Source organism: Vicia villosa, linkage group LG3 (genome assembly GCF_029867415.1).
Source record: "Vicia villosa cultivar HV-30 ecotype Madison, WI linkage group LG3, Vvil1.0, whole genome shotgun sequence".
Lineage (NCBI taxonomy): Eukaryota > Viridiplantae > Streptophyta > Magnoliopsida > Fabales > Fabaceae > Vicia > Vicia villosa.
The window spans coordinates 37,561,053-37,574,339 of NC_081182.1; the positions used below are offsets into that span (position 1 = coordinate 37,561,053).

Here is a 13,287-nt window from a genome sequence, read left to right on the forward strand (position 1 = left end):
TAGTCTAACAAATGTATTTCTCTTTATGAATAAAGCTCAACAACATTTGCATTTATGTCAATGGACCTCTCTTGGTTGTTCTATATGTAGCTCTAGCTTTATACACTTGGGTAACACTCATGAGATTTCCTGGATCTTTTTCTTTCAAAGCAACAACTATGTACCTTGGAACCATAATGTACTTCGTCTTGTCCTCATAAACTTCTGTCATGATCTTTTAGACGACTAAATATGTCATGGCCTTCCAAATCCTCAGACGGATGATGATTGTGCATCTTGCACCTAACCATCACCTTCCAAATGATACCACTTGGAACAAATCTCAGCCTAAAAGAATATTTAACTTTCATACTATACATGCCTTCTGAGGAATTATTGCTTTTAGATGCATTGCTTCTTTTATAATTTCATTCTCTCTCTCAATCCATAATCAATTTATCCTTTCTCCCTGACATTCCATTAGCAGAATCGAAACGAATAGTGATAACAATAATACCATGTCGTTTACCAGTAGCTTGTGCCCATTATAAAACTTCAGATCGATACTTGAATAACTGTCAATTACAATTAAAGCATTAGTTTCATACAGACGGGAAAACAATTAAAAATAGCATTCATTGCATAAAAAACATATGACATCCGTGGTGAAGAATTCCGTTAAATCTATACAGGATTCTGTAGAAGAAGTTGCCTGTTCTGGACCACACAAGTAAAGAACTTTATCTACAACAAAATTTTCGGTATATCAGAAATTTCAAAATTTTTGATATAATTTATTATTATCCAAAAATTTCAAAAATTTTCGATATATTTCTTTGGTTTTTTAGCACAATATCAAATTTTTCAAAATTTTCAATAAATTACCTTTAAAAATTTTGAAATTTACACAATTTCCGATAAGAACGTGAAACGAATATTAGAAATTTCGATTTAGATACTAGAAATTTCATTTTGACTATATGTTCATAGTAAAATTTTTAAAGATAAATATTAACAAAGGCAATTTTATCAATAGCCTTTTTCTTTCTCCAAATGCTTCATCTACTCGTGCTCTTGATTCACTAACAACATGTATGTTCTTATAAATTTCAACTTTTTTTTTCAACTTTGTTACTTTTTCTCATTCTTTTTTCTAAAAGATATTTCATTTTTATTTAGTGTTTAGATCGACCAGAGCAAGTGTATATTTTTATCTTTTATACGTGAAAAAACTGAAAAACCCTATGAAACATAAACATAATAAAAACCTTAAACCCTGACGAACAGAACGTGAGCCTGGCTTGAAAACATGTCTAACTTGGAAGCTGATGTTGCCGGAATCCGTGGCTACGAGCTCCGCCTCCTCCGCTGCACTCTCTCCCCTTCTCCGGCGACACCTTTGAATCCCGAACCTCAAAACGAATCCACAGATGGCCTCATCAACAACCTCCTGTCCTCAATCGAGTCTGGCAATTATGCTGAAGCACTCACCTCCCAATCCTGCAGACTTATCTTTCAACTCAGCCCCAATTCACCGCCACCAAGTTCCGCCGAAACTTTCTACTCCGAGTTGGTGGACCGCGTCGAGTCTTTTATAACTGATGCTTCCGTTAGCCCTGTGGAACAGGCTCGTAGATCCACCCTCGTGTTGTGTATTGCCGTTGCTGCGTTTCTAGGGTTTACTCAATGTAATTTCACCGGGTAATGTTTTTTTCATCATTAAAGAAACCCTTACTATTCATGTTTTTATTTGCTAGTTTGGTTTATGAAGTTGTAGTTTGTAATTGCAGGCCTTTGAAGGAGAAAGTGCTACCGCGATTCCCTTTGCCGCTGGTTGAATTTGAATGTGCAGAATGGGACATTTGGGCGCGTAATTATCTTATGTCTGATGGTTCTGATTTGCTTGGGAAGTTCTCAAATCTTCAGGTACTCAATTCAACTTAACTATGTTGTTTATCTAAATAAGCTGATTTTGGATTATCAACTTATATTCGATTCAACTCAAGCAACTAATTAGTCATTATTTTTTTTCCAGTATATAGTTTTTGCTAAGATGTTGCTTATGAGGATGAAAGATTTATCAGTTGATATTAGAACCCTTACTTGGTGGCTTGGAAGGGTTTTGCTTCTTGAACAAAGAATTTTGGATGAGAGGTCTTCTACCCTTTTTGATCTGTTGCATGCTTATATGGGCGAAGCCTTACAGCAATTTGGCACTTCAGAACAAGTTCAGAGTTATTGGGAAGTTGGTTTGCTTGACGGAGAGAGCTCGGCCATTGTCTCATTGCTTCATTTAGAGGCTGGAATTATGGAATATGTATATGGACGAGTTGACCCTTGTAGGTTAGTTCTCTTGGATTTTTAATTTTTTTCTTTTACTTTGACTGCTGTTATTTATTTTGTTTTCATTTTGAATGGAAGGTCTGCTTCAGTATGTGTTACTTATGAGTCTTGCCTTATGAACCTGTATATACTTAATGCCTTTGTAAGTGCAAGTAAAATACTTAATGCCTGCATCTGCCAACTAGCTACTGTGAACAATGAACCACAGTAAATTATGTCATAAATTGCACCATAATTGGTATCCTGTCCTGAATGAATTCTCTAACTATACTGGCGCTCTCTGTAAATGCAATGTATAAAAGCATCAGAAGTTAATATTTATTTTTTGATTATTTGGGAAATTTATTAGTGATGTCTTTTCTTTAATATACTTGATTATAAATGTATCCTGTCTCATTACCTCTTGTATTGACTTTGTTATTCTTGCCTGTATAATAGCAACATACAAATGGCAATATTTGCACACTCAAAATTTGTGAGGTTAATTTTTCTGGTTATTTTGTGTGTTCCAACTGCTTTACGTTGCCATGTTGGAAGTGAATCCTTTTCAGGATTTACTAATCTGTTGCATAATTAAGTGAGAAGCTGAAATTGAAGCCAACTAAAATAATTCCGAGGAAAGAAAGAAGAGTTGGTTGGGGAAAAAGTTGTGTTTTCCTTTCCATGGTTTTTGGGCTTGCATTACATTAATTGTCATATCTTTTCCTTCTTACGTTAACTTACATTAAGCAAAAAGTAGTTGTCAAATGTTAAGCATGACCTGTGTTTGCTTAGTTTAATCGCATGGTTAACTTTCATTTCCCAGTGTCCTTTTATGATGAAGTACCTTACTGTAACAGGACACGCTTTGAGTCAGCTGAGATGGCAGCTGGGCTTGAGCTATCAGTGACTGGGGCACTTGGTTTCCGTACTGTACATCAGGTAAACTGTAAACTGCACTGTCGGCATGTTTCATTCATGGCACTAACCTTTTTGTATGTCATTCTTTAACACAGGTTGAACCAAAGGCACAAATGGTACTTGTTGCATCCTCAAATTCATCAAACAATGAGCACGACCGCTCCTTAACAGGAACTGGCATCCAAACATGTGAAGGCAACAATGGTGGAAATAATTTACGTCAGCATCAAGCCTCTGATGCATCTGACATACTTGTAATACCAAAGCTTTTAGAAAACACTGATGACTCTAAGACTAGGTCACAAGGCATGGAAAATGGTGCTGCTGTCACTTCCAACTTGACAGCAACACAGCAGGCTGTAGTTCTAGCACACTGCCTTCTAATTGAGAAAAGTTCCCGACACGATGAGTTGCAACGTAAGTTACCCTATTTTGTACATACAGTTACTGTATTATTTCTAGCATCTGTATACTTTCATATAATTCCCTCTTTCAACCTACTAATTTGAAACTACGTTGGATATGGGGTTACGCGTTGTTAAAGCCTAATTTTGATGTTCATATAAGCTAGAAGCGGAAAAAAAGATAGAAATGGGTAAAATTAGGGTAAACTGCTACAGTTTAATCAACTCTTCTGTTAAGCATATAATGTCTCTAATTATTTGAGTCTGATGAAACGAGAGATTCGTCTAAAGTAAAAATAAAATCAATTTCAATAATCTTGTTTTCTTTTAAAAGTGATCTGGTGTCTATTTAGAATTCCCTTTAGTTTGGAACTTTGAGTGTCCATTACTATGTAATCCCTAGCTAAGCCTTCTCTTTCATAGAAGAACCAACATTATGGTCTATGGTTTCTAACGTTTATTGGTCTGCTTTCTTTTCTTTTTCCTCCTTTTATTTTAGTGCTATTTACATTTTAATTGAGTTCTAAAATCTAAAACTGCAAATTTTACTGAAAAGAGGAGAAAACAAAATTGCCGTGTCTTGTAGATGTTCACTTAATTGCTGGCTCATTACTTGATTTCAGGATGGGATATGGCTCCTTACATCGAGGCAATTGATTCCCAGCAGTTCTCTTACTTCATTGTAAGTAGAAAAAAATCCACCACTTATATTTGTTTTAAAAGTGATTTTTTCCCCTCACACAATGGAGCCAAGTTTGTATGTGCTTATGGTGTTTATTTTAATGATCCACCTAATTATTCTAATGTTCTTTCCTTGCTTTAGATACGATGCTTCTGCGATATCTTGCGTATTAGATGGGAGTCATTGCGTAGTCGAACGAAGGAGCGTGCATTACTGATGATGGATAACTTAGTATGTGTTTCATTTCGGTAACATGTTAGCTTTATATTTATAAAACTATATCATTTTTCTGGTAATTGATTTTGCTGTATCCTTATCCTAATGAACTACTTTTATAATTTAGTGTCAAAATATTGATATAAAGCTTCTCATAGAAAAAGGTCCTAATCTATCAACTTTAATTAATAATTTTTTTAATGGTTTATTGCCCAAAATTGGATCACAAACAGTGCGTATTAATTAAGACATCATCTTATAATTTTGGTTGGGCCGAACTCGTCCAATGTGGGTAAATAAATTAATTTGAGAGACTAATGTTGAATTTATACAAGAATTACACAGTAACAAGTAATATTTCACATTCTGAGCATGCAGCAAGGTTGTATATATTTTAACATTTAATTTAATATAAATATAATACATCGAAGTTTACCTATAAATAGCAAACTGGTTTCGATTTGGCTACTATGTGATTGTGAATTGTCTTGATTTGTTTACTGCACCTAATAAAAAAATATACATATTCCTGCAGGTGAAGCAAATTAATGAATCTTCTCCTGAAATTGCAGAAAGAATTCCTTTTAGTTATGGTGTTTATATGGCTAGCATTCCTGCTTTGAGAAAGTATAAACTTTTGCTCTGGATTCTGGACATGACCTCTCTCACCCCAAGTTTTTTATTTTTGCCCATTTAATTCTTGTTACTTTTTCTTTCAATTTCAGGGAATATGGTGAACTTTTGGTGCGTTGTGGCTTGATAGGGGAGGCAATAAAGGAATTTGATGATTTAGAATTATGGGACAATCTTATACACTGCTACAGGTATGATGTGGTGTGAAATCAATGAATCAATTTTCTTTCTCAATACTCACGCCTTATTGCTTCATTTGATGTTTGATATGGAAATCAGTCTCTTGGAGAAGAAAGCATTAGCTGTTGATCTCATAAAGAAACGTCTTTTAGAAAGGCCAAATGACCCTAGATTATGGTATGTTGCTTGTCTGTCTTGCTTTTGGTTTTCTTGATCAGGCTGTGATTGCACTTGAGCAATAGCTAATTAGCTACTAGGGTTATTTTTCTTAGAAGCTGCGCTATACTTGACAGACACACGCGCGCACACACACACTCCATTCTTGAATTTAAGTGGGTTGTTGATAATCTTGTGGGCATTTGGAAGAGTATTTTTAAAGCTTATGACACAAACACTTCAGCAATAAGCTAATGGAAATAAGTTATGCTTATTGAATATTTTAAGCATTTATAATATAAGGTCTCATGTGAAAAGCACCTAGCTAAGTTGCTTATTCAAACACATTGGTGTTTTTAAGGCTAGCAACTAATGAGCACGGGGGAAGGAAGGAGATCCAAATCTTTTAGAAACTACTTTTTCTATCAAGAAATACCATGTTACTTATAGGATATGGATTATAGATGACCTGATATTTTGCAAAAAAAAAAAACTATTAAATGTATATTTGTGGAGCATTTTCATTAGCAGTAAGACAAAATTGATTACGTTGCTAGTGATGTACAGATGACAAACTAGCTTACACTATTGAATTTGAAAAATAAAAAAGCAAAAATATCATTATTTTGCATAATTTGTTTCTCATGTGAATATTATTCTAGGTGCTCATTGGGTGACATATCCATTGATGATGCTTGCTATAAAAAAGCTCTGGAAGTTTCAAACAATAGGTCTGCTAGAGCTAAGGTGTGCCTCTGCATGTGCTTAATCTATTGCGCTTATATTCTTCATGTTTGCTTCTATCATATTGTAAAATTCTTAAATTAACATTTTTTAATATATTTGTTCTTCTATGGTTCACAGCGCTCTCTGGCCCGCAGTGCATACAATAGAGGAGACTACGAGACGTCTAAAATTTTATGGTATGCTCTATGCTGAATCCTGAATGAAGCATTTTACTTTCATTGTTGTTTTACTCATCATTATGTTTAAAACTTCTTTTGATTTGATTGTAACATTGTTATATGGTGGGTATGTTAACTACTGTAAATTTTGTTTGTTAATTTAAGGGAGTCTGCAATGTCAATGAACTCTATGTATCCAGATGGCTGGTTTGCATTTGGGGCTGCTGCATTGAAGGTAAATTGTGTGATGTCCCTTAGACTTGTTTCTCATCTATTTGTTTTTAAACCATTAGGTTTACAATAATATCCTCAATTACTGTACAATTTCTCTCTTGTGAATTTCTGGATACCCATGAATACTCAATATTGAAGTAGTTATTATCGCTTTGACAGTATTAAAGTATTAGGATACAGCTTACTTTGATGAATTGGACTGTAGCTGCATGCATGTGTATGATCATAAAAGATTTAGCGCAGATGGTTTATTCCCGGGAGTCACATCTGTGATTGTGTGTAGAATAGATTACCACTTATGAAGCTGTTTGCAGTTGTCTATGTAGATTTATATATATGTTGCATCATCTAATTGGTTTGTCAGGATGGGTATTACAAGCTCCCATGTTTTGACATCTGTTAATGTAGATTTACTCCCCTTGTTTTCTATTTCTTACTTATGTTTTCTCAACTACTTCTAACTAACCATGCAAGTTCAACAGGCACGGGATGTTGACAAGGCTCTAGATGCATTTACTCGTGCTGTTCAGCTCGATCCTGACAATGGGGAAGCTTGGAATAACATAGCTTGCTTGTATGTAGTTTTTCCTTTCTTCTTATATTAATAAATAGTCTGTGTTTAAACAATTTTAGATTTTTACCTGCAAAGCTTTACTTGTAATTATTTAAAGAATAATGCTAGCAACAACTCTCTTACACACTTTCCAACACACCATCTTTTATTGGTTAAAATTCATAGGGGACCTACATGACTCTTCTTATTTTAAAGATGATGTTATTGGTGATAAGAGAAATCAGTTGTTATGGGCATTTAGATTTTTCCTTCTGGTCTGTACTAATGATATGGTTAACTTAACATTGCAGACATTTGATCAAGAAAAAGAGCAAGGAGGCCTTTATTGCATTTAAAGAAGCACTAAAGTTCAAGTTCAGTATTTATTTCTCTTATTAAACTTTCTCTTATGTCACACACACACACACACACACGTATTTGCATACTAAAGTGCACTCCTACTGTGATACGCATGTTTTAGTTCATAATCACTGTAAATTTAGCCATCTAGGATACACACTAACACCATGATAATTGGTAACAGACGAAACAGCTGGCAACTTTGGGAGAATTACAGCCATGTTGCTGTTGACGTTGGGAATATAAGTCAGGTGTGTGATTTTATTTTTTATATTGGTGGTCAAAACGAGTATGAGATGTGATGGTATATTATGAGCAATGGAAAATATATTTTATGCAGTTTCATTGCATGTTCTATGCCTTGTAGAACATGCAATGGGTACTCATCTAGTTTGATAAATTATTTTAGGCACTGGAAGGAGCTCAGATGGTTTTGAACTTGACTAAAAATAAAAGAGTAGATACAGTTTTATTGGAACGAATCACAAATGAGGTGGAAAATCGGCTCTCTACAAGTAATTTTGTACCTCCCGTGACAACTGATAATAAAGCTAACACGGATCAATTCTGTACGGTTGATTCTGGATCAGAACTTCAAGAGCAAGTATCTGGATTACATATTGCAGGAAGGACGCGTGAAACTGAACAATTAATATCATTGCTTGGGAACGTTTTACAGCAGGTATACAGTTCTATCAAGATTTTGTTTTTGTAGATTCATTCTACTTAGTGAAGTAGTCAACGAACAGCTCCCAGTCCCAGCTTATCCCTAACCCCTGGTTAAATAAAAGTCATGCAAAAGGATTGACCCTATTTAATATTATTTCACTAATACAGATAGTTAAAAATGGGAGTGGATATGGACCCGAAATCTGGGGCTTATACTCTAAATGGCACAGAATTAAGGGAGATCTCACGATGTGTTCTGAAGCCCTCTTAAAGCAAGTTCGATCACTCCAGGTATGTCCCCATAGCTTGTTCACAATGAACCACTTACCATGAACATTAGGAACACTGCAATGTTTTTCTTTTGATTGTCTAAAGCAATTTTCTCCGTCTTTGTAATTTTTAATTAGAAGTATCTTTGATCTCTTTTTTTGACTTATATACTAGTCCGTTCTCTGAAATTTCTCCAACATTTGTTGTCTTAATTTAACCGTCTTATTGTATTCTTCCAGGGTTCTGATACTTGGAATGACCGAGATCGCTTCCAAAAGTTTGCAAAAGCATCTTTGGAACTCTGCAAGGTGTACATGGAAATATCCGCGTCGACCGGAAGTAGGAAAGAATTGTTTACAGCTGAGATGCACTTGAAGAACATCTGCAGACAGGTAAAATATTTACTTAAGATTTCTGATGTTTGAGGGTTGAAAAACTACTGGAAACCTTAATGTTTTGTTAAGTTTTTCTAATTTATTACTCATTTTCTCAGGGTCAGAGCTTCTCCGACACAGAAGAATTCAAAAATATTCAGGCTTGCCTTGATGAAGTGAAAATTAAACTCCAATCTAATGCCTAGCTATATAAATCTTGTTAAAAGATAGCATTATGGGACTTGTTAGTGAGTTCAACCGAAGTTTTGACCTGAAGTTCACACACCAAATCTGATTCTCCTCCCTGTAACGTGTGGTGGTGTAAGGTTCAACCTGAAGTCATCATAGTGAATTCAATCCACGTTTTGAGCTGAAGTTATCATATTAAGAATGGCTTTGTATCTCTATTGTTTATGATGTATTCTATAGTTAGAGCAATTTAACAAAAAATTAGGCTGTATTTTAGTGTTTTGATTTTGTTTTACTCATTTATAAATTGTAAAATAACTTTTATATAGAAATTTGTGTAACATTTAAGTTATAGAGTTCAATGAGCAAACTTGTCAATTTAAATCAGTTTTGCATTAACATCTACTCTCTCATCTCATCAAAGTTGTGTGGCATTTGGCAATGACTCTTTGGAGCCTATGCTGGAAAAGGACCCACATTATGAGGGAAAACATTTTTGGCAATGATTTTTTTCATCGTAATTTTTAGTGCTTGTTAACTAAATTTAAAGACCTAAATTTTATATTATAGGGATAAATATGTATTCTTATAAATATCTAAAATATTGATTTTGGTATCTTTAAATTTAATTTAATAAGTTTTGGTACTAAACGTTTTGGGTCACAAATTTTGATTCTCATTGCATCCGCAATATTTAGATGCAAAATGAGCACCAAGGAGGTTAATGAACAAATGATGAATGTTCAGAACAAGAACTCATCATACTTTGTGGAATGGATCCCAAACAATGTCAAATCCAGTGTCTGTGATATTCCTCCAACAGGGTTGAAGATGGATTCGACATTCATCCGAAACTCCACATCTATTCAGGAAATGTTACACAAAGAGAGTGAGTAGTTCACTGTTATATTCTGGAGAAAAGCTTGCTTGCATTGGTACACAGGTGAAGGAATGAACGAGATGGACTTCACCGAGGCTAAGAGCAACATGAATGATTTGGTGGCAGAGTATCAACAATATCAAGATGCCATTGAGTATCAACAGAATTAAGAAATGGACTTCATGTTCCTTATATTTCAATTACTATGTCTGTAAAATTGGTTTTGGTCTATTTGCTTTTATGTGTGACCAATTGGTAGTTGAGAAAGATAGATTAAATAATGAAAATTTCTTTGGCCACCTCCCAACCTTCTAGTCCACCTCTGCTGAAAAACCCAAACTATTCCTGACTTCGGAAATGCATTTCCGAAATGCAAGAAAAAGGTGTTTTCGGAGATACATCTCCGAAAGCGCCATTTTTTAAAAAAAATTTGACTTATTTCGGAAATGCACTTCCGAAAACACCATTTCGGAAGTTCATTTCCGAAATATTGCACGTTTTGCAGATTAAGCAAAACAGCCCCCTCCCCCCAAATCATTTACCCTAAACCAATATCAAACTCAACTCCTCTGAGATTTTCTGCTAACACACTTCCAAGGCTGCATCAAAGGCTCCAATCACCTTGCTATACTACATCCAAAAGCCCTCAAATCACTCAAATTGTAAGTTTTATATTTGTTAGATCCATATTTCAAATGCATGTTAAGGTTGTTTTCAATTGCATAAATGATATAGGGGTAGGTTGTTAGTAGTATTTAGGTTGTTTAGAAGCATTATGGGTTGTTTTGAAGTTTGATTTTGGGGTCTGCCATTGGAGGTTGCATAGAAGTTCTGCGCAGGGGTGTTTCGGAAGTTCATTTCCGAAAACACCTCCATCCCAGGGCGGTCCAGAGGCAGTCGCCGTGATGGAGATGATCGTCACTGATGCGGGCCGTGCGGCGGCATATAGGCGGCAGAGGAGGGCCCAGGGTGAGAGGGTTAGGCACACCCAGTAGTGGTCGGGTTTATTTATTTTTTGTTTTCGGATTGTATCTTTAGCACACTATTTTTATTTGGATTTGGATCGGCTTGTATATATTACTTTTTTTTTATCATATTAGTTTTTTCTGTTTATATGTCATTTATTTTATTTCCCGGTTTCCTTTAATTAAAAATACGAGACTGTGAAAAACATAAAAAAAAACCAGTTTCTGCATAATTCGGAACTTCATTTCCGAAACCCCCCAAAATCTGAACAAAGGTGTTTTCGGAAGTTCATCTCCGAAAACACCCCCCATGAGGTGTTTTCGGAGATGCACTTCCGAATTGTGGAAATTTTTTAAAAAAAAAAGTGCTTCGGAAGTTCATTTCCGAAGCAGGGGTAATTTGGGTTTTTCGCTGGGGGTGACCCCCATAGGGAGGTGGCTAAAGAAAAAACCTAAATAATTCCTTCAAGCATCAATTTTGTTGTTAGAATTAAACATCAATATTTGATTCAAAATGATTGACATTATTGAATTCTATGAAATTTGGATGCTAAATTGATTTTTCACATACTTGCATGTCTTTATCATTTGATTTTACCATGATTATATTTATAATGAAAGTAGAAGAAATGTTATATTTTGAAAAAAAAATTAAATAACCATGTTTAATAAAAAAAAAAAAAAAACAAGTTTTCGGGGTATTTACCAAACTGTCTAGGTTTGGGACCGGTTGAAAGTGAATGCGCCATTTGGTTTGGCGCATAAGTGTTAAAATTTGGTGAATGCGCCAAACCATTTGGCTAACACTAAAAAAGAATGTGTTTGCGCCAAATGGAATGGCGCATTAGGCTAACTTTTTTGCCCTAATAGCCAAACCATTTGGCGCATTAGGGTTGCTCTTTTTTTTTCATTTTTTTTATTAGTTAAGTTATATATATATATATATATATATATATATATATATATATATATATATATATATATATATATATATATATATATATATATATATATATTCAAATTTCCAATTTTTTTTATTAGTTAAGTTATATATATATATCGACAAATTTTTTTTCGATAAATTTTTTTTATTAGTTAAGTTTTATATATATATATATATATATATATATATATATATATATATATATCGATAAATTTCCATTTGTCAAATTATTTTGTTAGTTTTGAAAATGTAGTGCACAAAACGTAAATTGGCATTTAATAATCGAAAACGAAACATCGGTTACAATTGATTAAAGAAACGAAACATCAATCACAAATGATTAAAGAAACGATACATCGACACAATTGATTAAAGAAAACACAACAAAATGTTTAATGGCCTCCATCACCAAGATAACTATCTGTTACGCACCCTGGTCTTGTTATCACACGTTTACCGCGATCGTTGATGCCGCCGCGAAGATTAGCACCACCCCTTTCCCTAGCTCTACCCCTACCCCTACCCCTTCGTGCTTCTTGCTGGGTCTGTGTCACCGGGCCTGGAATTGGGTTGTCTCGTGGGTCGCTGTCTATGAATTCGTCCAAGCCACCATAATTTTCCGGAAACCGAATGTTGTAAAATCGGTTACCCAAGCCCTCATAAGTGTTAAATTGTGGTGGTGGAGTGGGTTGGGGAAAGACTTCAGGTTCGTAGCACCCAACAGCACCAGAACTACCTTGATTAAAGCCGAATTGGTTCGACGGTGTTGCATAGCCAGAAGGGGTGCCACGGTGAGAGGATTCATCATGAGGATCATCGTCGGGACTTAGATGTAGGCTTGACGAACCGGGCGTAAGGTTTTGGCTGAACGATCTTGTGAACCCTGCAAACGCTGCAAATCCAAATGGTTGTGATAGGGTATGATATTGGCCCGCGGAATGATGGCGGTATTCAGCTTCCTGAAAAGGTTGAGACTGTGATTGGAACATATTTGGTTGTCGGTAGTTGCGGGCGGAACGGGATGGAGTATTGAAAAGATTTTGTTGTTGTTGCTGCAGTTGTTGTTGTTGTAGTTGTTGTTGCTGCAGTTGTTGTTGTTGTAGTTGTTGGCGTTGTTGTAGGCGTTGTTGTTGTCGTTGTTGTTGCCGTTGTTGTTGTTGTTGTTGTTGTTGTTCCTCTTCAGCTTGTTGTGGGGGTAGGATGTAGTTGTGAGCACGGGGGTCAATTAAGTAGAACGGATCTGCAATAAACAAGTTAGGGGATGTAACCGTACGATACCAACTCATGTACTCGGCGGACGGTTTCATCTCATGGTCATTGATCGGTCCTTCCACATCTGGCGGTGATCGGGTGCAAAATCCTTCCAGTTTTGGTGAGTCCATTGATGGTTGACTCGTCTGAGGTGCCACACTCCCAAGTCAACTGGAGGGTCGGGTATACGTTGACGCATTC

General features: G+C 35.4%; 2 protein-coding genes across 2 annotated transcripts; one reads left to right on the forward strand and one right to left on the reverse strand.

Moving 5' to 3' along the window:
- Positions 1-1,121: 1,121 nt before the first annotated feature.
- LOC131661039 (uncharacterized) lies at positions 1,122-9,434 on the forward strand. Its single transcript, XM_058930442.1, has 20 exons — positions 1,122-1,680; positions 1,770-1,905; positions 2,015-2,322; positions 3,162-3,243; positions 3,318-3,639; positions 4,250-4,308; positions 4,450-4,539; positions 5,060-5,151; positions 5,250-5,348; positions 5,437-5,514; positions 6,156-6,240; positions 6,358-6,416; positions 6,564-6,633; positions 7,115-7,206; positions 7,497-7,559; positions 7,730-7,796; positions 7,955-8,227; positions 8,383-8,505; positions 8,724-8,876; positions 8,978-9,434. The coding sequence occupies exons 1-20, from the start codon at positions 1,289-1,291 to the stop codon at positions 9,062-9,064; spliced, it is 2,730 nt and encodes a 909-aa protein (XP_058786425.1). The 5' UTR covers positions 1,122-1,288; the 3' UTR covers positions 9,065-9,434.
- Positions 9,435-9,643: 209 nt separating this feature from the next.
- LOC131657890 (uncharacterized) lies at positions 9,644-10,036 on the reverse strand. Its single transcript, XM_058927241.1, is given in 1 exon segment — positions 9,644-10,036. A coding segment is annotated over 1 exon segment (393 nt).
- Between the last annotated feature and the right edge of the window lie 3,251 nt (positions 10,037-13,287).